Source organism: Sarcophilus harrisii, chromosome 3 (genome assembly GCF_902635505.1).
Source record: "Sarcophilus harrisii chromosome 3, mSarHar1.11, whole genome shotgun sequence".
NCBI classification, from domain to species: domain Eukaryota; kingdom Metazoa; phylum Chordata; class Mammalia; order Dasyuromorphia; family Dasyuridae; genus Sarcophilus; species Sarcophilus harrisii.
Window position 1 is genome coordinate 234,206,417 of NC_045428.1, and position 27,299 is coordinate 234,233,715.

Below are 27,299 nucleotides of genomic sequence, written 5' to 3' on the forward strand. Positions count from 1 at the left end.
CTCAGGTCCTCCTGACTTCAGGACTGGTACTCTATCCATTGCACTACCTAGCTGCCCCTCAATTCACTATTAAAAAAGCAAACGAACACCATGGAAAGAATGTTTACAATAATGCCAAAAACCTATTTTTTAGTTGTCATTAAAAAAAAAAAAAACCTATGCAAATTGTATTCTACAAATAGAATAATTATTTTATGGGAAATGCATAGGCAGAGAGTCAAATCCTCAAAAGTACTTGTAATATGAGAAAGTATAAAGTACTATTAAATCCAAAAACAATTTCCCTGACTCCATATTTAAGAAAAATTTCCAAGTTTTAATACAGGAATTCCTACATTCTTATTTTGTATATTTAAATTACCATGAAAGATGAATTCTACTAATCAGAATAATATCTAAGGAAAATCTTGTAAATTAAGAAAATAATAAAGTGTTAGAATAAAATAGAGCCCTTAAGGCTAATAGTTACTTCTCCCCATCAGGACTCAAGCAGGACAACAATCAGAGCACTCCTCTATCTTCTGGGATCTTCAGTCCAATTTTGAATGGCAAACTGAGCTTCTCCCCACTCCTCCCCACTCCAATTCAGGGCATGCAGTTTGCTTTTTTTTTTTTTTTTTTTGTCAGTGAATCAATTGAATGCCCCGATTTTTTTTTGCCCCGATTATCAAGGTCAGGTGTTTTGTTTCATCTACATCCAAGAATTTCCAATGGGTGAAAGAGAATAGGCTTGACCCCCAAAATAATTTGCCTACAAAGATAATTATGTCTTGAAAGGGGGGAGAAGGGTACTCTTTATGAAAAGGCAAGAACCAAGAGAAATCTAGAAAGGTAAATTTGAGCAATTGTAAAGAGCTATGTGTTGATGGCTTGCTAATATTCTAAAAAGGAAAAAACAGCTTTCAAAGATGTTTTCAGAGGATAGAGAGAAGTAAGAATAATATTCTGATAGCTTAAAAGCTGGGCTTTTATAGTACAAAAAGAGGAGAGTAGAAGAAGTCCCTTACAAAAATTACTTGTAAAAAGATTACTTGTAATCCATTATAAATAGAATATGTAAGAAGGATATACAAACATGGAGGAAGATTCATCTGAATCTTACTTCTCTCGAAGATATTGAGGGAAGATAACACACAAACACAACATACCCAGAACGCTAAGTCAGATGGAAAAGAAACTTCCTAATCCTGAAGTAGGATTAAAAGAAGGGGGGAGATGCATGCAGCAGGGAAGAGAACCTTAGACAATTGGGGAACAGCTGAACAAATGACATATGAACAGAATGGCATTGACAAGAGGATTTTAAAGAATCCTAAATAATCCTAAATAATATGAACTTAATATCTAATAAAGTAAGCAGAACCAGGAGAATAATTTATACAAGGACAATTATATCATAAAGAAAAACATCTTTGAAATACTTAATTTGAAAGATCTTTATGATGAAATGATATGCAAATGCACATCTTCTCACAGAGAGGTAATAGACACAAAATGCATATAAAACGTGTAAAGAACTGTGTCAAATTTCTAAGAACACACATTCCCAAACTGGCAAATAATCAAAGGATATGAACAGACAATTTTCCGATGATGAAATTAAAGCCATACATAGCCAATCAAATAATTAAATAATAGTGTTCTAAATCACTATTGGTTAGACAAATATAAATTAAAAACTGAGGTACCAGCTCATGGCTCTGTCTAAAATGACACGAAAAGATAATGACAAATGTTGGAGGGGATGTGGGAAAACTGGGACACTAATGCATTGTTGATGGCATTGGGAAATGATCCAAACATCCTAGAGAGCAATTTGGAACTATGCCCAAAGGGTTATCAAATTGTGCATAACCTTTGAAACCCAGCAGTGCAGTGCCATTATTAGGTCTGTATCCCAAGGAAATCTTACAGAAGGGAAAAGAATCCACATGTGCAAAAATGTTTGTAGCAGCTCTTGTTGTGGTAGCAACGAATTGGAAAAGGAGTAGATTATCATCAGTTGGGGAATGGCTAAACAAGTTGTGTTACATGAAGACAATGGAATATTATTGTACTATAAAAAACGATGAACAAGCTGATTATAGGAAGGCCTAGAAAGATTTACATGAACTGGGCTGATGCTGAGCAAAACAGGCAGAATCAGGAATACATCGTACATACTAACAGCAAGAATATGGGATGATCGAATATAAAAGACTTGGTTCTTCTTAGTGGTTCAGTGATCAAAAATTGACAGAAAATGCCATCTGCATCCAGAAAAAGAACCAAGGAAACTGAATGTAAATCAACATATACTATGTTCACTTTTTTTCTGTTTTTTTTTTAACCTCTGCCATGGTTTTTCCCTTTTGCTCAAGCAAATAAATAACCCAGGGAAAAAAAAGATTGCTTTTGCAAGGGGGAGTGGAGAGAACATGGATATATGGATATATTAGTACCCACATGACAGAGAACATATAATTGGTTTTGTAAATGATCATCTCCAGGGAGCTATGTCAAAATAAGGTGAATACCAAAGGAAGTTATAATTGGAGGGGAGATTCATACTCAAATGGATGAATTAGCATTTGTTTTTAGGTAAGCTATAACCTGTGCAGTAACAGGGAATGGGGGACAAGGAGGAATTTCCATTTAGGGTACAGGTTATTAAAAAATGCTTTAGGATGTTCCCATGTTCCTGTTCTTGTAACATGAATAAAAATCTTTCTTGACTTCATCAGTGACTTTGCAGATTTCCTGGTAAGATGCTTGTTTCTTACAACACAGAGGTAGCAATAATGATATACAGAAATACAAGGACAGTGTAATATTTTTAAAAATGAATTAAAACGCTTTGGTTGCACTTGAGAAGTACATGAAGGCAACATGAAGTTGAGTAAGCCAGACACATTAATATAATAAGCTGCTGGGAGTGCAGGGTGACCACGCCCTAAAACAGGTAAACAGGCCCTAAAAACAGGTAAACTCAATCAGGATGCAAAAATCATGTACGCACACACATGTGTGCACACACATATGAGAAACAGTAGAGAACAAAGATAATTTTAAAAATAAAAGCCGAACCATATACTGTTTTTAAAAAGAGAAGTGATATGAAATAGAAATTTACATGGATATAGCAAAAGGACAAGAAGGCAGATGGTAATGCCTAGGGACTGTGTGCTCATATTCTTTGTCTACCAAGAAGTAAAAAAAAGGACATAAACAATATGTCTTCTACAAACATAAAATTTCCTTTCCTAGTCATATATACTAACATAACAATATAACCAAGATTCCTTTTGAGGAAAAGGGAAGAATTCTATTCTTACCTGTGAGAACATAGTCATACTTATTTACGTTGTTCAGCTTCAGGCCTTCATACAGCTCATGGAGTTCATTTGAATTTAACACTTGACCTTTCCAGTTTGGATAACCTTAAAAAAAAAAAAAGTATTGAGGCCTTTACTTACAATTGTAGATATGATTGAAAACATTAAAACAATACTTGTTTTTGCAAAGTAGCATTCTGGATATTTCTATTACATTTAAAAAATTTTCTCTTTATTCTAAACTGAACCAATATACAAAACTCAGAATGTACATGTGTTAAAGATATAACTTTTCTGAATAATGGGCAGTGAGTGTCTCTAATGAAATTTTAAAACCACAAAACTGGTTACTGGTTTTTTTCTAGAATAATTCTTTTTAAAAATCATCTAAGTAATCACTTTCATCTCCATGTGAATAAGTTTCAGATAATTTCATCACAGCAGGTTTTGATAAGAAGATGGAAACAAATAAGTAAAAATAGAATAGGGGTTCTTTTCAGAAATGTCAGAGATAAGAGTGAAGTGCCAAAATAAGGGAAAATAAGGGGAAAGCAGTGTGGTAGGCTCCCCTTGACAAGTTCCTCCCAAGAGATTTAACATTCTGATAATGTCCTAGAGACGGTCCCGGCTTCCTCGACCCAGGGATTAGGCGAGAGCTGGGGGGGCACCGACACAGAAAGAAGACGCCGACCGAGGAGGAAGGGCGAACCCCGCCCCCGCTGCCCTGAGGTTAAGTTTTCCCCTATAAAAATCTACTTATGGCCATGACATACTCATTGCTCTCCTTTGGGTCAGTCTTCCATGGCACTCTACTTCATAGTGTCTTTTTCCTTACCTCTCCCCATTTCATGTGCTCCCTTTAACTTTACTATGCGCTTCCCAACTCCACTTCTTACAGCAACCTCTTCTTACAACAAAGTTTAGTCTCTTGCAGAATTTAGTCTGCCAACTAAGGACATGCCCCAATCTCATGGAGTGCTTCCTTTTTACTGGGAAATTGAGTTCCACTGATTAACTTGCCTTTCATTACCATTCTTACCATTTTCTCTTTTGCCAAAGAGAATGAAAATTCTTCACATAACTAAACCCCAACTTTCGGTGCCTGCCATCATTTGGTATCAGCCACATCAGGGGAATAAACTTCATACATACAAAAATGATAAAGATGACATTTATGAGATATCTTAAAGAAATGAAACTTAAATTAGAAAAATGAAACCCACAAGGACACCAAATCAAGGATGGAGGTTAGCTTCCCCCCCCAAAAAAGAATGTAAGAAAGAATATAATAAGCTCTTTGGTGGCAGGGACTGGGTTTTATAATCTCTGGCCACCAGATTTCTCCTTCCTCTTTATCAGAATATTTGATAAGGATCTTATCTATTATATTATTTGATAAAGATCTTATGTTTTAGGCTATCATAATGCCTCTCCCCATTCCAAGCCATTGGAATGTCAGATAGGGCCTTATCAAGATGCCTCTCTGGACTCCAGGGTGCCTCCCCCTGATTGTGTCACTTCATCTCCAGAGGCTCACCCCACCCTGTCAGAGTCCTGTTCCCACTCTCAACACCCTGACTCCGCCCCTGCTTCAACCTACTCCTCCGGTCTGAGCCACTTGTATGTCATTGAGAACTCTCATTGTTTGCTGGATTCTTGGAGATGATAGTTTCTTTCATTCAGCCTGGGACCAAACCATGGATCCATTTGATTCCAGTGTCTCTGCATTTAATAAATTAATTAATATTTTCGAATCTCTATCTTGCTCAGTTTCTCTGACATTATAGCACCTTCCTGAGGAAATGTCATTATAATCCTGAAGTCCCCTGACCTTAGAAATATATAATAATAAAATTATATATTTCTTCCCCTAGCTTTTAGGGAAGATATATAGTCCTACAAATATTGCCATCAAATAATCTCTTGGCCAGTGATAACAAAGTTCCTGAGACAATAGTGAGTAGATTTCCCCTCAAACCTATCCCTAACCCATAAAAATAACTTTTTGGACTTTAGCCAAGAGTTAAGCACTATTACATTCCCCTCTTGATGTTGGGAGGTGTGCATTCAGACTTTTTCCACCAAATGATGGGGAGCATGTAACCCCAAAAGCAGTTATGTGCCAGAGTCCAAGTTGTCTCAAAAGAATTTGTAGACTTAGATCTTCACCAAATCAAAGATTTTATGTTGCTAAAATCCATGAGGGTTTTTAGCAAGGAAAATGAGTTTTTAGCAATTGAGGGGAAAGACAAGTTCCCTAGTGGATCTCAGTTAACTAGCAAGAAGGCTCTCTATTAAGGTGTGGTAAGTAAGGGATTATGCCAATGAATGGGTGATTAACAATAAAAAGTATTTTTTCCCACATCATTTCCGGCTACTCACTTGATGAAGAGGTGAAAGACTCAGAATGCAGATCTAAACAAATACATTTTAGGTCACCAATTTCTTTTAATTGGCTATACATGTTTGTAATGAGTAAAGGCACATTGGTTTGGAAAGATGAAAAGGTGGATACTGGAAAAGGAGGGAAGGAATGAGGAAACAGTGCTAATGCCTGCTATTGGCATTCTCCACCTCCCCCAATGGCTCCTTTCCATTTTTCCCCTTGTTAATTCACATGATAAAAAGCATATTATGATATTTTCGTAATTTTTTTTTAAATTTATTGCTCCCTGGAAACTTTCTATTTACCCACATGGTGCCTATTCTACCTCATCAAGTCTAAACCAAACTACAATTCCTTAGGAAGCATAAAATATGCTCCACACCTCCTGAGAAGCAATGTACTAAGTGTACTAAATTTAAACAATTTAGATATGGCCAATGAGAATTTTTGATTCCTCAGCCAGAAGGGAGAAGGAAATTGCTCCCTTTATTGAAGCTATATTCCCTTTAAGATTATCACTCTGAAACTGTTCCCTTTTGGAGTCTCAACCCCTCCTGGGGAAGGTATACCTCCCCCTTTGATCCTGGTCAAAATCCTGGTCAAAAAGCACCCCTTTGAAGTGTTGTTGATTCCAATAAGAGATGTGGGCAGGATACTGATAAGCATCTAGGCCTGGGAACCTTGGCTTCCTGAAGCCTCAAGACTCCTTTTAAAGGGCAGTTTCTAAACTTTTTGCAGAAGATCTAAAGTAGCTTGCTCAGCTGCTAGGGCTCTGCCCACTGAGAGGCATTCTCTTCTCAGTGCCAGACTCCATTTCCCTAATAGGACTGTGCCACTATAGAATTAAGTCTCTTAGCAAAACTGGCTTTCTGTTCATCAATAAACTTTCATTTTTGCCAACTAATAATTTGGGATTTTAGGAATTCTTTCATGAAAAACCTGCACTAACCATAAGGGGATTTTAACAACTCTCTGACTGCCACTAATCTCAACAAGTTCAGCTGTAACTTGACATAGGTAAGTCCCCTATTATGCATTATGCATATTATTAATTTATGTAATATTATAAAGTATTATGGGAAATCATGCAAGATGAAGAAAATGGGCTCAAAAATGGGCACCAGACTCAAATTTTACCAGTGACACATAGAAAGAGGTAGGAGACAAATAAAAATGACAGTTTTAACACATGTTAAATGGTATTTCTTAACCATCTGTGGCAAGCTACAGCTTCAAAGGCTACAAATGAACAAGTTAGGACAGAACAACAATGCTGACACCATGGCAGAAGGGGTGAGATGATAAGGATGGGTTCATCTTGACTACAGTTCCTACTGGACCAAAAAATGTACAATAAATATGGAATAAATATGGAAGTTTGCTATGGAAGGGTTACTTGTGAGTTATTGTGAAATGATGCTGTTTTCTACATAAGAAATAAATCCATAAGGTTTTCAGAAGGTGAATGTTGAAAATTATCTTTATATGTTATTTGGAAAAATAAAAAACTATCAAAAAACCCAGCAAAAACATATGGGGAATATTAGGCCAGGAGAGAATACTGGTCCCTTACAGTAATGAAGGCGATTACACCTAGTCAATGATTTAATCAGATTAGTAGGCATGAAGAGATTTGTGAAGAAACAAGCAAAAGAACTGGAGGCAGAGAAGGATGCTATTCAATACATATAATCCTAGTCATGTGTCCTCCATACAAATTTAGAACTGGACATATATGTTCTCATATATTTCAAACTCTCCTGCAAATACCTTTAGAATCTGTGACCATCTCCAAGCCATGCAGTCTCTACTTGAGACACTATTTGCATTTTCCTCTGAAGATTGGGATGCTCCCAGGAAAGAAGTTAGTCTATTTCATGGAAAATGTGGGGGCCATTCTCTTCTTCCCTCTTCATCTCCCATAATAATAAGTATTTACGAAGTACTTTAGAGTCTCCAGAAAAAAACCTTCCTTACTAATGCAACTTCCTCTGCAGGCACAAATTATTCCATTCCATTTTTTTTTCAGCAAAAGGTTCCCCAGTATCATACTCATTCTCTCATTTTTCCAAGACTGAGCTGTTTCCCAACTGCCTAGAGTATATTCATGTTATTACTAAACTACTAGAGAAGGCTATGCACAATCTGTTTCTACACCTGTTCCTTATTCCCTTCAAATGAAACCGCTTTCTCCAAAATGACCAGCGATCTCTTAATTACCACCTCTAACAGCTTGTTCTCAACCTTTATCTTTCTCCTATTATTATTATGGTTTTTTATTTACAAGATATATGTATGGGTAATTTTTCAGCATTTACAATTCCAAAACCTTTTGTTCCCATTTTTCCCCTCCTTCCCACCCCCTCCCGCCAGTTGACCAATATGTTAAATATGTTAAAGTATGTTAAATACAATATATGTATACATATCCATACAGTTATTTTGCTGCACAAGAATCGGACTTTGAAATAATGTATAATTAACCTATGAAGGAAATCCAAAATGCAAGCAGACAAAAACAGGATTGGAAATGCTATGTTGTAGTTCACACTCATTCTTTCGCTGGGTGTTTGTTGCTGGTTCTATTCATTATTGAACAAATGGAACTGATTTGTCATCCTTCTTGACCTCCTTGCCATTAACACTGCTGGTCATCCTCTTGTGGGATGGGTCCCCTTCTCCCAAATTAACTAATCAGAGACATCTTCAGGTACAAAGAGAAAGCATTTATTTAGTCCCTGAAGGGAGAGTCCCAGCACACTCAGGAGGCATCTCAGCTCCCAAATGTGCTCAGCATGATGAACTGAAAGCATTAAAGCTGGTTAAATAGCAAAAAACATTGGATAAACTAAAAGGAAGTAACCCTCATTGACCAAGTGGTCAACAATGTTGTCTGCTTCCTGTGGATCACGTTACTTCCTTCACTGACGTAGGATCTTGGCCTTTAGAGATCTAGGTCTAGAGATCCTGTGACTTCCTGAAACCTGGGTCCAAGACTTCATCTTCTAGCTCTGCAGATCTCTGAGAATAGGGATCACCTGATTTAGGTCTAGTTTCAGACTTTTTGAGAAAGCTTTACCTGTCTATCTCACTCACTCTTCTCCCCAAGTTTTCATGTTGCTGTTGTATCCTGTATCTCTTGTCTGAACATTCCTTTTTAATCTGCTAAGATGGATCTTATGTCCAGGTCAGGTCCACCGATCCCAAAGCTTTGTCCAAACCTCTCTTCTCTTCCCCTTTAATGCAATTTCCCCTACTGACCTCATCAGTTCTCAGATTTAAATTTAGTATCTCTATAGGAAGATTTATTTATTCATTTATCCACTCTTTATCCCCCATTGAATCTCTGGTTTTTCATCTCCAACTCGGTTGGATGCCGGTTGGACATCTTGTACTGAACAGACATCTTAAATTCACATAAAATTCCCTATTTAGAGTACCAGCATCCTCTCAGGTACCTAGGAGAGCAACCTAGATGACATCCTCACTCTTTCCCACTTAGCTCTTATGTTCTACCTTGTAAAGCCAAGTCAGGTCACATACTTTTCCCCCCTATTCATTCAACTGTAGGGGTTTCTTAATGCCAACAAGTCCAAAAATCAGTTTTCGCTTTTAAAGGCTTCAGTAACCTGGCTCTTCCAATTTTTCAAGGATTCTTACATCTTATAAAGTAACCAAGTTCTTACCAAGACCTACAAACCTGCTGCTCAAGCCAGGAATTTTATTTTACATTCTTGCAAAAGTTATCTGCAACATAACATTTGCAAAAGTGAATATTTAAGCTAATAGGCACATTTAAAATCAATAAAATATGCCTTTTCATACCCTATCCCCAAAATGCAAGACCCTCTCCCGATTTCCCCATTGGCTGAGTACTACAGATGGTATAGCCTATCCAGAGAGCCTAATTCCCCCATGTTCCATTTTCATTTTTCTTCATTTCTTTTAGTTTCATAACTGTGGAAACTAAACCCTCATTTCTCACATAACTCAAAGTACTCTACCTGTTGTACTCTTTAATCCAGCTACTCTAGTCTTCTTATTGTTCCACCTTCATTGGTTACCTCCTGCAACTGGAATGTGCTTCTCTCCTTCAAATCTGACTTCCCAAGTTTTCTTATTCTTCATGCTTCCCCACTTTGAGACTATCTCTAATTTATTACATGTCTGCATATAAATATGCATAATACATGCATACATATAAGCATACACACAAGTATACATACACACATACATACAAATATATATATACATGTGTCCAAAGAATCGGCAAACTAGTGAAGTTAACTGGACATTGCCCTGCATTCCATCACACAAATATGCCTTACCTGGACCTAAGCCTCCACTGCATTTCATTCCTGTGCCACACTTCCTTGTGTGTACCCAGTGGTATAGTGGTAAATGTTTAACAATCAGATCCAAAAGGAAAAAATATACTCAATATTTTTAAGCATAATGGGAATTAAGTTAACATTTGCCATTACTTTCTTAAGTATTTAGAAAAAGTCAAGCTTTTATCTGCAGCTTTTTGTCGATTTTCTGAGGTGTGAATGAATATACTAAATATTCTACCAGTGGCTCCAGCTTTGTCTACTCCTCTCTTCTAGATTCCCCTTATGTGTTCCCTTTCCCCATTAGAATATAAGGGAAGAAAGGGAATGGGTTAAGTAAAGAATGAGAATGAGATTTATATGAGATTTCACAGTGGGGCAAGAAGTTTCAAGCTTATACTATTATTACTCCCAAAAGGAAAGCGATTCCCTCCATTGAAGGAGCAAAGGTTGGACTGACTACAAAGGAACTGGTGAAGTTGCAAAAGAAGTTCAAACAGAAATCTGCTAAGTCATTAGAACTTGTCCTCCAGACAAGGCTGAAAGATCAAGAGTAAGATTGCCTCCTCCAAAATTTGATAAGCTTGAGAAACTTTCTAAAGACTGTACATATTCAGCTACAGATGGAGACTGCCTTTTGTTCTTTTCTGGGGCTGAAATGGGGAGCTATTTTCATTAGAACATGAAAAATTCCTTTGCAAAATGCCCTTAGGGATTTTCAAGAGAGAAAGAAAAAAATTGTATTCATAAATGAGATTTGTTCTACTCCACTGAAATCCCTCCCACAGTTAACCACATACTCTCAGAACAGTCAGCCTCAAGGAGAATAAGATTTTATCTTCTGAGTGGAGTTCCAACAAAATGAGAAATCTTCAGAACTTAGCTAGGCATCTCCCTGCCAGGGCAAACTAGAGGGGTGTAGGCTAAGAAAGTGGGAAGATTTAAGATATAAAAAGAGCTGCAGTAGTGCAGATACCCATCAGTATGAATAGGCATTTTGGGAGAAGAGGAGAGTGGAAAGGAATCACAAAGCCCTAATCTTGCTATCAGTGTAAGGAAACCAGGTTGATATAAGAAAGTACTTGACCAAGGCATACAGAGAAATTCAGAATTTAATCCTTCAGTCCCACCTCCATTTCTCACATTTGGATCATTCAGAATATTATAGAATGCATACCACAAAACGAAATAGAAAAAGGGTCATAATCCGATTCTTTTTGTACAGCAAAATAACGGTTTGGTCATGTATACTTAAATATATTAAAATATAAATTAGATACACATCTACTGGTCATCTTGCCATCTCGGGGACGGGGTGGGGGAAAGGGGAAAAATTGGAACAAGAGGTTTGGCAATTGTCAATGCTGTAAAGTTACCCATACATATAACCTGTAAATAAAAGGCTATTAAAAAAAAAAGAGTCATAAGTGTATCTGTCCTTTTGAGGACCTGTGTGCCAGGGCCACATGAAAACCCTAGAAATTGCAAGGCAGAAGCTTATAGTTTACAATAGTTGTCTGAGTTCATTAATATTATACACCAAGAAACCCTGGCCTGGTATGAATAGTATTGGGTAGTATAAAGTTACTGACCTTACCAATACTAATTCCCCTGCACACACACATTTTTTCTTTGAGAAGTCACAAACAGGAACCTTTGTCTGGGAATGAGCAAATATACTTTCACTGTATTTTCCAAGAATTAGGCCTAGAAACCTGAAAGGAGCATCTCTTCCTAGGGGTAGAACTAATGTACAAAACTACAAGGAAAATAAAATGTTGACCAAGCCAGGTAAGCCATGGCATCAGAAAGTATCTTGATGAAACTATAAGGAGGAAGAAATCAACTAAGAAAATCTAGAAACCAGCCCACTCAGTTAAATTTGAGTAAATTCATTAAGCTGAGGAGCAACAGTCTAGAATAAACTACTATGATACCCACAATATAAGAAGGAAACCCAAAGATGTGCAAGTTTTAGAAAATCCACATTCTTTTTTTTTAACATGACCAAACCGTTATTTTTCTGTACAAAAAGAATCAGACTCTGAAATATTGTACAATTAGCCTGTGAAGGCCCAGAACATGCTATAACCCAGAAGATGTAAATGAATGCTGTCCAGCAATTTTACCCCTTAGGCCCTTACAGGGTTCATGTTGGTGGAAGTCTCTGTCTAGAAAACAAACTGACAAGAACATCTGGCAGGTAGTAGCCAAAAACAGCTTGCTGAATTTCTAGATAGTTTCCCAAAGGGGAAGCTCACTATTATCTTATAAAAAGCATTTATTCATACACAATAATACAAGAAATAATTGGGAGTTCCAGGGGTGGAGCCAATCCAGGAAGCCGTTTGAGATTTCTCAGTTTCCCTAGAAAACCACATCAAACCAAGTCTATGAACAGGGTCTGGAACAACAAAGCCTACAACGATATGGAATGAAACCATTTTCCAGCTCAAGATAGGTTGGATGGATTCAAGAAAGGACAGTCTCACTGAGGTGAAAAGGGTGCATAGCTAAACTCAGATGGTGTCCTAAAAAGTCTTAATCATCTTTTTGTTCAGAGGTGGCTCTTAGGTGTTGGTGATGTGAGAATTAGATGAGGGTTTAGTTTCCAAGGAATCAGGAAAATGAAAACAATTTTCAATGAGAAATGAAACTGAAACAAAATGGTTAGGCTGAACCAAAATTGGAACAAAAGAGAATCCATCAATTGAGAGTAAGAAATACACTATGAGATATAATCAGGGGTGGGGACTGCATATAATCAGTACAGGTCAATGGTACAATCCAGTATTTCCCGATTCTAAGGGCAGTCCTTTCACCCAACAAGCCATAATGCTGCTAAAAAGATTCGTTTTCCAAAACCATAGAAAATAAATTGAGGAATGTGTGGCACTGAGTCAGAGGACCTGGGTTAAATCCTGTTTCTAAGGCTTATTCCCTCCTCTTATGTATCCAATTAATTGCCAGATATTACCATTTCTACCTATACAGCAACTGTCACATCAGACCTTCTCACCTAAAATCCTAGGATAGCCTTTTCACTGGACATGTCAAGTGTGGGACCTCCTTCCAATCCCTCAAAAAGTTCCTCAAGAACCACTTTCTAAAAAGTCTTTTCTGATTCCCCATAATTGCCAGTATCTTCCTTCCCAAACTACCTCATATTTAACTGTCTTATATATTTTTATTTATTCTATAAGTACTTATGAATGTCTTTGTTATCACTCCCATTAGAATATAAGCTCTTTGAGAACTGAGATTACCTAATTTTTTGTGCTTGTATCTCACAGTACCCAGCATGTAGTAGATGCTTTGTAAAAAACAAAACAAAACAACAACAAAAAGCTTAATAGATTAACAATCTCCATGGTCCCTTCCATTTGAAATTAAGGCAAGAAAGAACAAAAATATATATAAAAGTTACTCTACATTGGCCAAGTCTTTTTCAGAACTAAACCCACTATGAGGTACTCCCTTTCTCTCCCTCGTAGTGCCTTCCCTTTAATGCCACTTTTGTCCTAATTCTAGCTAACTTTGCTCAGTCTAACCTGCAGTCAATAGCTTACTCCCACCTCCCACCTCACCTAAATAGCCAACCACAGGAGGATCTTTGTATAGGTAGGTCTAATTATAAAGTCTATTATCATCACACATTGCTTCCTAAGTCTTCCAATAAAAAGCATCATGCCAGGAATAAACTATGTAGCTTTATACCAGGCTGAAAAACACTATCCTTCTTTCATGGGAGTTCACTCATCTCTGCTTTCAGGAACAGTCTGTACTTTTCTGTGTCACTTTGTTCTTGAATCAAAGTGATGCCAAAACATGTGATTTGGAGAATAAAATTCTCACTTTATATGTATTATATTGTAAATATTTTTATAAAAATTATTGCCAGCCTTAATTCCTAATAACTTTTCTCTTAGGGAACAGAAATCAACATATTGTTTCTGCTTGAAGACAAATAGCATCACCAGAAATGATGATTATGGGACCTCCTATGATCAAGTCCAAAATCTGGTTCTTCAGGAATAATCCCTTCAAAACAATGAGAGCTTTTAAGTACTGGTGGTTCTGACATCATCACTGCTCCTCCTTCACTACAACAAAACAATTTAAATGAAAATAAAAATGTAAAAAACTAGCTAAAACAGTGGCAGTATAGCATAATGAGCAGTGTGCTGGGAAGACCCGAGTTCATGTCTTACCTATGAAAACCTTATAGTAGTATGATTGTGGATAAATTTTTAAATTTCAATGTCCCAGGTAATTGTCACTTAATAAAACACTGATATAACCAAAGTGGAATCTTTTTTGAAATCTATTTCTGCGAGGAAGCCAAATTATCACTCTTTGCCGATGACATGATGGTATACTTAGAGAACCCCAGAGATTCTGCTAAAAAGTTATTAGAAATAATCCACAACTTTAGCAAAGTTGCTGGTTATTAAAATAAACCCACATAAGTCATCAGCATTCTTATATATCACTAACAAAATCCAACAGTCAGAGTTACAAAGAGAAATTCCATTTAAAGTAACTACTGATAATATAAAATATTTAGGAATCTATCTGCCAAGGGAAAATCAGAAACTTTATGAGCAAAATTACAGACCACTTTTCACACAAATTAAGTCTGATCTAACCAATTGGAAAAATATTAAATGCTCTTGGATAGGGCGAGCAAATATAATAAAGATGACAATATTACCTAAACTAATCTATTTATTTAGCGCTATACCAATTAGACTCCCAAAAAACTATTTTAATGACCTAGAAAAAATAACAACAAAGTTCATATGGAAAAACAAAAGGTCAAGAATTTCAAGGGAATCAATGAAAAAAAAAATCAAATGATGGTGGCTTAGCTGTACCAGATCTAAAATTATATTATAGAGCAGCAGTTACCAAAACTATTTGGTATTGGCTAAGGAATAGATTAGTTGATCAGTGGAATAGATTAGGTTCAAGGGATAAAACAGTCAACAAATATAGCAACCTAGTCTTTGACAAACCCAAAGATCCCAGCTTTTGGGATAAGAACTTACTGTTTGATAAAAATTGCTGGGAAAATTGGAAACTAATATGGCAGAAACTAGGCATTGATCCATACTTAACGCCGTACACCAAGATAAGGTCAAAATGGGTTCATGACCTAGGCATAAAGAATGAAATTATTAATAAATTAGAGGAACATAGGATAGTTTACCTCTCAGACCTGTGGAAGGGGAAGGTCTTTATGACCAAAGCAGAACTAGAGATCATTACTGATCACAAAATAGAAAATTTCGATTATACCAAACTGAAAAGTTTTTGTACAAACAAAACTAATGCAGACAAGATTAGAAGGGAAGCAATAAACTGGGAAAATATTTTTACAGTCAAAGGTTCTGATAAAGGCCTCATTTCCAAAATATATAGAGAATTAACTCTAATTTATAAAAAATCAAGCCATTCTCCAATTGAAAAATGGTCAAAGGATATGAACAGACAATTCTCAGATGAAGAAATTGAAACTATTTCTAGTCATATGAAAAGATGCTCCAAGTCATTATTAATCAGAGAAATGCAAATTAAGACAACTCTAAGATACCACTACACACCTGTCAGATTGGCTAAGATGACAGGAAAAAATAATGATGATTGTTGGAGGGGATGTGGGAAAACTGGGACATTGATGCATTGTTGGTGGAGTTGTGAACGAATCCAACCATTTTGGAGAGTAGTTTGGAACTATGCTCAAAAAGTTATCAAACTGTGCATACCCTTTGATCCAGCAGTGTTACTACTGGGATTATATCCCAAAGAGATTATAAAGAAGGGAAAGGGACCTGTATGTGCACGAATGTTTGTGGCAGCCCTTTTTGTAGTGGCTAGAAACTGGAAACTGAATGGATGTCCATCAGTTGGAGAATGGCTGAATAAATTGTGGTATATGAAAATTATGGAATATTACTGTTCTGTAAGAAATGACCAACAGGATGATTTCAGAAAGGCCTGGAGAGACTTACACGAACTGATGCTGAGTGAAATGAGCAGGACCAGGAGATCATTATATACTTCAACAACAATACTATATGATGACCAGTTCTGATGGACCTGGCCATCCTCAGCAACGAGATCAACCAAATCATTTCTAATGGAGCAGTAATGAACTGAACTATCTATGCCCAGAAAAATAACTCTGGGAGATGACTAAAAACCATTACATTAAATTCCCAATCCCTATATTTATGCACACATACATTTTTGATTTCCTTCACAAGCTAATTGTACAATAATTCAGAGTCTGATTCTTTTTGTACAGCAAAATAATGTTTTGGTCATGTATACTTATTGTGTATCTAAGTTATATTTTAATATATTTAACATCTACTGGTCATCCTGACATCTAGGGGAGGGGGTGGGGGGGGTAAGAGGTGAAAAATTGGAACAAGAGGTTTGGCAATTGTTAATGCTGTAAAGTTACCCATGTATAAATCCTGTAAATAAAAGGCTATTAAATAAAAAAAAAAAAAAAAAAAAAAAAAAGAAATCTATTTCTGCCCTCCCCACCCCAAAATTACCTGTATGATTTGAAAACTGGACCGAATTCACTGTGTCAATTTCAAATCCCAAAACCTGCAATAGAAACAGAACAAAATTTAGACACCTAATTTGAGTTTGTAAAGTCTGGAACATGCCTAAAAATAAAGGAAATGACAAAAATTAAGGAATACTTCAGTGACTATATCCCTACCAAAAGCTTGAAATTTTAACATACACAAATCTCATAAATGAATACTATGAAAACCTGGTTTAGAATTTTATATAATCATGATAGAAGAGCATACCAATATAAAAAACCCAAAACAGAAAGTTAGGTTTACCAGTGTAGGGTACAATTATTGCCATGATACATATGAACAAGATCTAGGTCAATACTTAGATTTTCAGTGTCCCTCATAGCTAGTACGATTCTCCAGCTTCACTCAAGCAATGACATTCGTGGGAAGAATACAATTCATTGACAAAATCCAATAAGCCATAATCCCAGAAAATGAAAAACAAATAATTGCTCAAACAATAAATCAAAAAATTATTATTATTATTCAATGGAAATGATGGGGGGGTGAACCCTGAAACTATCTTCCTTAACTTTTGGGGTGAGCCCTGAAACTCTCCTGACAGGGATCCACCCTTGGGGCAGTTTAAGTTGTTTCATTAAGGTTGGCCCAGGACCACTCCCTATTTAGCTGGGAACTTAAGTGGTCTCATTTAGCTGGAGATCTGGACCTGTATTTCTATTGAACTGAAAATTAGTCCAGGACCAAATGAAATGAGACAAATGAAAAGCCTGAGAGACAGTTTCTGGGTAATTAATAATTATCCCAGACAAATGAAAATTACAATCCTGATTAATAAACAATAAGGAATTTTCATATTAATGAGGAGGTGGGTTAAAAGTCTTCAGCTCCTCCTGCTAAGAAAGCAGCATTAGCCTTCAAGATGTTCTGAGGAATCCATTCAGACCACTCTGGTGGGTTTTCTCAATCAATCAATCAACTGTTTTCTCCCCCTAAGGGCAAGAATTCATCCAGATTAGATTCTATTTATACTATAAAGAGAAGTAAAGTCTCCTAACAATAGGATGGGTCTGCTAAGAAAGCAGTACCCAGAGGATTGGGGCAAAGTTCCTTAGAGATGTACAACCTAACTGGCTTGGGGTAAGAAGGGTGGGACTGATCTCTGAATAATGACAAAGGGAAAAAACCTTACTCCTAATTTAATAGTTATTATCAATGTAATGTAATGTAATCACTTCTGTCAGGAAGTAGATATAAATTAAGACATTTGTAGTGAGTAAAAGGTTATAAAACAGAAACTGGAATAGTTTGGAAGAGGGATAGACTGGAAAAATAAAAAAAATTCAGTTTTGGACTCATTGTGTTAGCTCTAGGAATTATTGGCATATATTGACAGCTAAATCCATAGAAACCAGGATTGCCGAATAAGAAAGTGGAGAGCGTTCACAGCAATCTGTGGAACACCTAGTTACAGAAAGGGCAAAATATAAGCCAGCAAAGGAACCTGAGAACAAAAAGACAGATAAAAAGAACCAAGAAAAAAGTGTCATGAAAAGTCAGAAAAGAGTATCCAGGAGTCAAACTGATAGGGATAAATTGATAAAATTGACAAAATAAGAATAAGGACTGAGAAAGCATCATCAGATTTAACAATTTTTTATTTTTTACAAATTTTTAACAAATTTAACAATTTTGAGATCCTTTGTAATTCTAGAGAAGGCCATTAAGTGAAAAAAAATCTAGAAAAAAAGGATCTTTATTATAGTCAAAAAGAGGCTAAATAAGGTAGAGTGAAAAAGGGAAAAAATTTCATTCCTGAGAACCATTTAAACTAATCTTGCAAAGAAACATTTTTAAAAGAATTTTGGCTGCTACGTTCCAAATAAATCCATAATAAGAGGAATATAAATAAAATAAAGTGTAAATTGGTAAAGATGACAAAAATGGCAACAGTTCATTCTGGAGGGGCTGTGGGAAGATAAGCAGGAGTTCATTAGTGGAATCATATCAGTAAATTTTGAAAAGTAATCTGGAATTGATGCAAGTAGTATTCCCTTGAACTTTTGGGGCAATAGGAGGGGATAGGGAAACTATCCTATCAGGTACTCTCCTCTGGGAAAGACCTGCCTCAAGGAATCAAGATAAGTAGTTTCATTCTATTATCCTGGTGGGACACCCTCAACTGAGTTGAAAATTAGTCCAGGAGGGTAGCTAGGTGATATAGTGGGTAGAGCATCAACCCTGAAGTCAGGAGGACCCATCATTTAACACTTCCTAGCTGTGTGACCTTGGGCAAGTCACTTAACCCCAATTGCCTCAGCCAAAAAAAGAGAGAAGAAAGGTCTCATTCAACTGGACATCTAGGCCTGGGGGCAGTGACAACATTGAGGAAATCTCATTCAATTAACATTTCAGTCTCAGGTTTCCTATTAAACTCCTTACAGAGGTCCAGAAGTAAGAATTATACCATGCCAAGGGACCTTTCCCCTGGCACAGCTGACTATCAGGACTCCTGCCCTCTATGAAGACATTCTCTTCTCAATGACAACCCCTTTTAATTTCTGTCAGAACCTCTACTTCCCTACCAGGACTTTGCCACTGAAGAAGTCTGCCTTCCTAGTAAAGTTGACTTTTCTGTGCCAATTAAACTTTCTTTTTGCCACTAATATTTTGAATTTATGAATTCTTTCACATTGAACCTGCAAGACACCTCAACTCTTTCCACTGCCACTTTCCACTGAAGACCTGCATCAGAATTACAATTTATAAAGTAACTAAAATCTTTATATACTTTGACAGATTTGATGTCTCAGCCTTTTCATTAAGGAGAAAATTGACAATAAAATACTTAAAATACCAGTTTGTTCTTTTTTTGTGGTAGCAACAAATAGGAAGTACACAACCATTGAAATTGTGGTAAATGAATGATTTCTATGCTATAACATAGCATGAAGTTTTGTAATTTGGTGCAGATCAAGACTCAGAAAACAATTCAATGACTACAATAAAATATATATGGCTGTAAGGTATGCCAAAGATGTGAGCCGTTGGGCATACTGACTCCAGGAAATAATTCAGGCTCAAACTAGGGTGCTTACAAGAATACCATGCCCTGAGGGTCTACTATTTAAGGGAAAGAGGCAACCCAGCAGAGGGAGGATAGAAACAAGGGAAAAAACTAGGAGAATCAGGCAGAGCAGAAAAATTGGATGAAATTTGACAATTTCAGAAAAGTTCCTAAAATTGGATTAAGGTATGCATGGGAAAAGGTAAAAAGCTTTTATTTTAAGGAGATCCAAGACAGCACTGAATAAGGCACTAGATATTCAAGGAAAAGGGAAAGGGTCCTTTTGTTCTAATAGAAAGTCAGTTGAAGATACTGTTGGAATTTTTAACAGTTGTCCCAGCCCCAATAATCCTATCACTTTCTCTAGTGGACTTCATTAGAGCAAAAGGACTCTACCTTTTCCGTGTTTCCATGAGGCAGCTGCCTCAGCTCCATAATCTGTAAAGATTATGTAAAGAATCTGTAAAGGCCTTTTTTACCTTTTTCCATTTATACCTTAATCTTGTCCCAAGGATTTTCCCCGGGCATACTTTTGAGTTATGCAAAGGGAGGCAAAATCTCCTCAAATAATTTTCTGGAGGAAGTCCTCAGGGTGCAAGATCCCTTTTCCCCAAGTTTTAATTGGCTTTAGAGCTTGAATTTCTGAGAGGACCCTGAAACCCAACATCTTTAGTGTACCCCAACATTTTCCTTCAAGAAATTTACTGTCTAAAGTGGGAAAGATAACAAAGGGAACTTGGAAGAGGGCTATATACTTAGAAGAATAGTGTAGAAATGGGCCATAAGTAGCTCCAGTTTCAGGCAAGACAGTGAAAATGTGTTTTATCAGACTCCAAAAGTTCAACTTTCTAACTATTTTAAAAAAACTTTTGGTTGTTGAATTGCATAATTTTGATAAGCAATTTCTCTCACTGAAATTACATATGTAGCCAAATTTTCAAATTCCTGTTTCTATTTTAGCTTTCCCTTTTTTCCTCTATTAATTTTTCTCTATTGCACTAAATCTACTGCATGCCTATGTTGAATTTGCATATGAAAGATTATTGAATAATGCTAATTTTAGAACTAATGATCCAGTGCATGGTGTATACATGGAATGCAATTACAATCCTGATTTTATAGGCAAAATGTAAACTCAGGGACATGACTGGGATTTCTACTGGGATTTCAGCAAAATGGGTGTCAGGAGTTTGACATAATTAGGATTTCAGAATGGACCATCTCCGGCTAGTTTGCCCCAGGAAAAATAAATTAATAACTCAAATCTCTTGGTCCAAAACACCATTCAGGACCCCATCAATTACAAAACACTTTTTATAAATAAGACACTTAAATTACAAAAATATTCATTGTTCTTGGGTAGCAAAGAAATTTAAAATATATTATCTATTATTTGTTTATTCATCAGCTATACTGATCAAACTAGTTGAGGATTAAAGCTTGAAAAGAAAAACTTCCATAAGAACAAAAGGTCAAGAATCTCTAGGAAAACAATAAAGTGGGGATGTTTAACTATATCTGATCTCAAATTTTACTAAATAAGTAATCAAAATGATTTTATACTATTTAGAGATTGAAATTATCACTTTTTCCAGATGAAGAACCCCAGAGAATCAACTAAAAAGCTACTAGAAATAATCCACAACTTTTCGCAAAGTTTCAGGATACAAAATAAATTCACATAAATGATCAGCATTTTTATACTTTTATAATTAGGTTAAAAAAAATTAGGTATAATTAGGTGCTTTAAAACAAACACAGTAGTTTACTATTTGTTAAACCTAAAGCTCTAAACTAAGAATGCAGTATTTGACAAAAACTTCTGATGTGGATACAGAAATCAGCTTAGCCTCTCCCTTTGCCAGAAAATGCTTAAAACCTATCTTTGGGACTTGTTTCCATAGGATGTGCCCAAGCCGCATTAAAGGAACTCAAGACTTTCTCAGACTGCTTTATTTACTTTTATTAGCTTTCTTTTTGCTTATATTTATATTTTCACGGTTTGCTTAGCACATAAAGGGATGTAAGAAAGGTTGGAGAATTAGAATAGGATATGTAAAGAGGGTTAGAGATTTCAGTAACATCCAATTAATAAGGAGTTGGGAAGGTATTTATTTGAGCTTCAAGATGAGGAATAAGATTGCCTTTGAGGTTTAATGCCCATTCTTGCCAAGAATGTAAAATAAAATCCTTCCAGGATTTATCAGTGACTCGGTGAAGTTCTTGGTAAGATGAAGCCTTACTCGATTTTCACAACTGTCCTGAGAGATCTCCCCTCATCTCGTTCACAGGGAAGTGACTTGCCAGGGTCACATAATATGTGAAGCTGGATTAGGACCCAGGTCTTCTTGATCCCAGACCTGGCATACATTTTATATAGCATTTATTATTTCATTTGAGCCTCACAATAACCTTGGGACATACACAGGTGCTGTTAGCACATTTTATGGTTAAAGGAACTGAGGCAACTGGGTTAAGTGACTTGCCCAGGTTCACAATATAGCAATATATCTGGCATAAACTGAAATCTTTTGAGGGGCCTAGATCCCCTTCAGGGAGCTCCCAGACCCTGGGAAAAGCCTGGAAACTCCCAGTTATGTGATTTCATTCAATCAGGGAGATCTTGATCAATCATCCTGCATTGAATTGCCACAAACAACTCTCAGTGACTTAAAACTCCCAGTTAAGTAATCTCATTCAATTCTAAATTGAATTGAAAACCAGTCTCCCAGCCAAAGATCAAAGCAAACCCCAATATATCTTGGGCTACAGGCCCAGATATCTTTGAAGACGTCCAAAACAGAATTATGCTTCCCAAGGAAGCTTTCTTCTTAGCAAGCTGTCCTGCCAGGATTTTTTTGCCCAGTGGTGAAGATATTTTCTTCTCAGCGTTAACCTTTGCTATTTATAATCCTAACACCCACTTAATCAAATTTATAATCCTTACCCACTAAGAACTCTGTCTTCCTAGCAAGCTGGCTTCTCAATGCCAATAAATCCCTTTTTGCCACACAGCTTTCCGTTTTTTGAATTTTTTCACAAGGGACCTATACCCGACCAGAGAGAATTTCCCACCCCAGTTCTCACACTTCATCACAACTACCACTGACCTTATTATTTGCACATCATCATATCTAACACTAGATCTGAACTCACTTCTTCCCAACTTCAGATCCAGTTCCCATTGGGCTACTTTTGGGCTTCTTTCTTCCTTCCCATGATCCTTAGAGAACCAGTTTTTTTAACCAAATCCCTTGCTTTCCTTAATTTATTGCCTCTCTGACCCTACCAAAAATTAATAATGCATGCATTATTCTCACCATCTACATCTTCCACTTCTGTTCATAAATATATTTTTTATTATAGCTCTTTACGATATATGCATGGGTAATTTTTCAGCATTGACCCTTGCAAAACTTTCTGTTCCAACTTTTCCCCTCCTTCCCCCCACTCTCTCCCCTAGATGGCAAGTCTGTTCATATACTATTGAACTACATTGGAAGTTATACAGCCATTGAAGCAGCTTGTGGTCCTTATAATACTTTCAGATTGATTTGTGCAGATTACTCCCAACCCCTCCTGGCAGCTGCATTATCAGTTCAGGAAGCCTGCACCTTTGATTCACAAATCCTGGTCAAAAGCACCCCTTTTGAATTCCAATAGCAGAATCTGGGCTTGTCCCAGCCCCTATTGGATCTAAGCCAATTTGGGATTCCACCCACGGGCCCCTTTAGCTAAATCTCTCATAGGAAAAGCCAAGCTGGCCGGTTAAGGGTATTGGCCCACTGGAATACCGTTTCCAGTGCCTCTTTACTCTCACCTATTTCCTTAACTAGACTTTAACCTTATTTCCAATCCCCATAATAAACCTATCAATTTAGGGTTTGGGGTCTGTAAATTCCCTTATAGAGGATCTCTGCACTGCCAGAAAGGGAATCCTCAGAACTCCCTACCCTTGCGCCTCCACTAGACCTCATTTAACTTCCTGACCACTAGTAACCCTAATTTCATTTGGGTATCCCAAATCTAAACTTCATCAACCATGATGACTGGGTCCACTACAAATTAATGTTTTCTACTATTAACTAGGCCCCACTTCAGCAAACAACTTTTTTTACTTTCCTAACTGATTTTCTATTCCAGAGCAAGGGTTGTTCCAAAATCATCTCTCCCAGAGCACCTTATCAAAGTGTTGTGCCTTCATGGGCAGCATCCCACCTCCCAAAGAGAGGCAATTGGCACTTATTCTTCTGAATGGGTACAGGACACAAAGATAAAGGGCTATTAGCATGACATTGCAGAAAAATACTAATCTTCTTGAGGGCATGGGTTAGATTTTGGCTTTACTTTGTAATCTCCATGGTTACTGGGATATGTTTGAAAAAATGATAGGTCACTTGACAGTTTTGGATACAGGTAACTTTTAGGATTATATATAAGTGATGTCGGATGATGCTTTGCTAACCAATATTTCCAAGAATAAGGCACAAGAGAAAAGTGGGAGAAGGGAGACCATGAGAAGGCACTCCACAAAGGAGTACTGGGGGATGATGTTCCTAAATCTGAATCCAGAAGAACAATCTAAATCCAAGTCCAGAAGAAAGCTGGAAAGTTGAACTTTGAGTTTAGGAAAACATCCTCCACCCCTTCAAGAAGAAAAACAAAAGAATGTATTTCCCAGGTGTTTAGAGGTTATGAGATTAACCTAGGGAAATTAGCAGAAACCAAATAGAGCAAGTGGAAAATGAAGACAATTCCTCACCAGTCTTCCAGACACTAATCTTCCCATTCAAGGCCATCTACAGAAATAAGCTGTCAAACCTCCTCTCCCATTCTATTAATTCCGGGAGCTCCCTCTTATATCCAATAAAGATCAAATCCCCTATTTTTAAAGGTCTTTATACTGTATCTCTGGTTTTGGCCTTTGTTCTGCATAGACCACACCATTAAGCCCCAGGGTCTCTTTTACCCTTTTTTAAAAAACTTTCTTCTGATAAATCATCTAGATGAAGATTATACTTCTGAATAGAAACCTAGTTATCCATAGTTACAGAGCACTTTTACAACCTCTAAAATATGCCTTAGCAATTTGGCAATTTAAATGTATCCTGTAAAATTGAAAACAATTAGCAAACCCAAGTTATAAAACATAACAAAACAAAGAAAATATTTTGAAATCAGCAACAGTATCAATTAAGATCTCTGGAACTATATTGATTCAATATGTTGACTTTGGCACCTTTTATGCAATGTACCCAAAATTAAGTTCATAAAAAACAAACCAAAATAAAACAATTATCTGGTCTTCTATTGCAAAGGTTAAAAAAAATCCATGCATTTGCTTTTGGATGAAACTGAAAACAATAAAACCATGCTCTTACTCAGCCTATTCTTTAATCAACAGAGGGAAATCTTTAATAAAATATATATTTTTTTTGCACAGGCGACTTCTGTAAAACAAGACAGTGTTCAAGCTATCTACACTATCTAATCCTCTTATCTATGCCTCATTTATGCTGTTTTCTATCCCTTCTTCAGGAAGACACAAAACAAAAAACTGAATCTTAGATACTTAGATTATACCAAATACATGATTTCCACTTTCTGCTTCTCCTTCACTGTTTTGTTCCCTTTAAAACCCCTATATTATATGGCAGCTTCACAAAGTCTATACACAGAATATTGTAAAGTAAACCATATGTACCCATTTTCTTTTCACTTTTAAACATTCCTTTCTGATTTATCTTATTGGGGAAAAAACAATCCAAAGCATTTTTTATTTTGTAATTTTTAAAATTAATAATAATAATATTTTAAATTAATAATGATAATTTTTTACAAATTAATTAGGAACATTTGATCTACTATACAATCAAGAAAATCCTCTACTAAAAAAAATCCTGTTAATTTCTAAATAATTAAAACAAACGATGACTACTTTTTAAAGAAAGGAGTCTTCTCACAAAAGCAAAAAAGTAGTTAACACAGTTACACAGGTTTTCACTCTGTAGCAACCTTGGAAACATGCCCTTATAATTTGGGCCAGCTAGGTGGCGCAGTGGAGAGAACTGGCTTGCAATCAAGACGAGTTCAAACGTGGATTCAGACACTAGCTGTGTAACCTAGGTCAAGTTTGCCTCAGTTCCTCATCTTGTGAAACGAGCTGGAAACGGAAATGATAAACCACTCCAACATTTTTGCCAAAACGAATCCAAACTGGGTTATGAAAAGACATACTGAAAAGTGACTGAATAACAACAAAACCGTCTGCTTAAGAACGGAATGCTGCCTGAGAACTAAGGATACCAAAGATACTACAAAGCTTTGCCCTAAGGATACATAGAATATAATTTGTATCTATAATGTAGATGGATATATATGTAAATATAAATATATACAGAGTTTAAGTGTCAAGCCTTGCCCTACCATAACCTCCTGCACATATATATGTATTTATAATGTAGATGGATATTTACTTGTATAGATAGGTAGATAGAATGTATACATGTCTTCTAAGCGTTAAGCCTCGTCTTGCCCTGCCAACCTCCTATGTGATGTGTATCTATAATGTGGATAGATATGTGCATATATAAATATAAAATCAAGTCTTGTGAGTGTTATCTTGTCTGGCCCCAAACTCCCCTCAAAAGCCCAGACCACTTAACAGATTAACAAGCCGGAAGCTGGAACCCAGACAAAAGAGTTAGTTACATAAACTCCCAAGAAAAGGTGTGTGTGTGTGGAGGGGGTGGGGATCGGGGAGTCCCAGAGAGATGGTCGTGGGATCCAGATAGCGTCTCCAGACTCGCTCACCAGCAGCACCCCCAAACCTTCTCCAAAAACCAGTCAGTTTCCTTGTCTCTCCCTATGGCTTTCAGGCAAAGGGAGGCAGAGCCCATTCTCCCCATTCCCACGCAAAGACTTTCCCCCAGCCTCCGCGCCCTTCCACCCACGCCTTACTTGCAAAGGAAAAGTAGCCGCTCGATTGCCCACATAGCCTCGGACGACGTGACTCTGGATGGACAGAACCCTGCACTCCTCCTCCATGCTGCTCTCCTTCGTTCGGTAGGCGAACCTGAGGCTTGGAGTCGGCGGAATGAGGAAAAAGGATTCAGGACGTCAGGAGCAAGAGCGCGGGCAGCCCACCTGGACAGAGCCCCGGCGGGATTGAACCTGGATTGGTCTCGGGAAATAGAAGGAGAAGATCGCGACCAGGCAAGGACCAAGCAGACAAGGAATCCGGCCAAGAGCGCAGCAGCTGTAACCGAGGGAGAAGAGGCGGGGGACCCGGGAGGCGGGGGGCAGAGCTAGGGGGGGCGGAGCGCAAAGACCGGAAGGACGGAGCCGAGGCCGAGCTGGGCCGAGCTGTTGGTGCGAAGTGGGCGGGCGCGTGCCGGGGGTGTTGCTGACAGGTGTGACGTAGGCCAGAGCCAAGGTCAAAGTGTCGCCTCCGGCTCTTGCTTCTAAGGTGGGCTCTTGCACGCTCCGTGGGCCTCTCCTAGGAATTAGGTTCAGGCGATTTGTGCGGACACCTAAAAGTCCTCGTTTTTACATCATTACCTCTGAGCCAGCTTCAGAATGATTGGGAGCTAGCGGGGAATCTGAGCTGTTATGTTGCATCGCGCCCAGCAC

At 37.3% G+C, this 27,299-nt stretch overlaps 1 protein-coding gene across 1 annotated transcript in view; it reads right to left on the bottom strand.

Annotated features, from left to right (window-relative positions):
- PDXK (pyridoxal kinase) overlaps nucleotides 1–26,996 on the bottom strand; it is a 47,354-nt gene extending 20,358 nt beyond the window's left edge. The window contains exons 1-3 of the mRNA XM_012544385.3: nucleotides 26,628–26,996; nucleotides 16,601–16,655; nucleotides 3,315–3,419 (exon numbers count right to left, since the gene is read on the bottom strand). Of these exons, the coding sequence (XP_012399839.1) occupies nucleotides 3,315–3,419; nucleotides 16,601–16,655; nucleotides 26,628–26,714 (247 nt within the window). The 5' untranslated portion in view covers nucleotides 26,715–26,996. The remainder of the gene's footprint in view (nucleotides 1–3,314; nucleotides 3,420–16,600; nucleotides 16,656–26,627) is intronic.
- Between the last annotated feature and the right edge of the window lie 303 nt (nucleotides 26,997–27,299).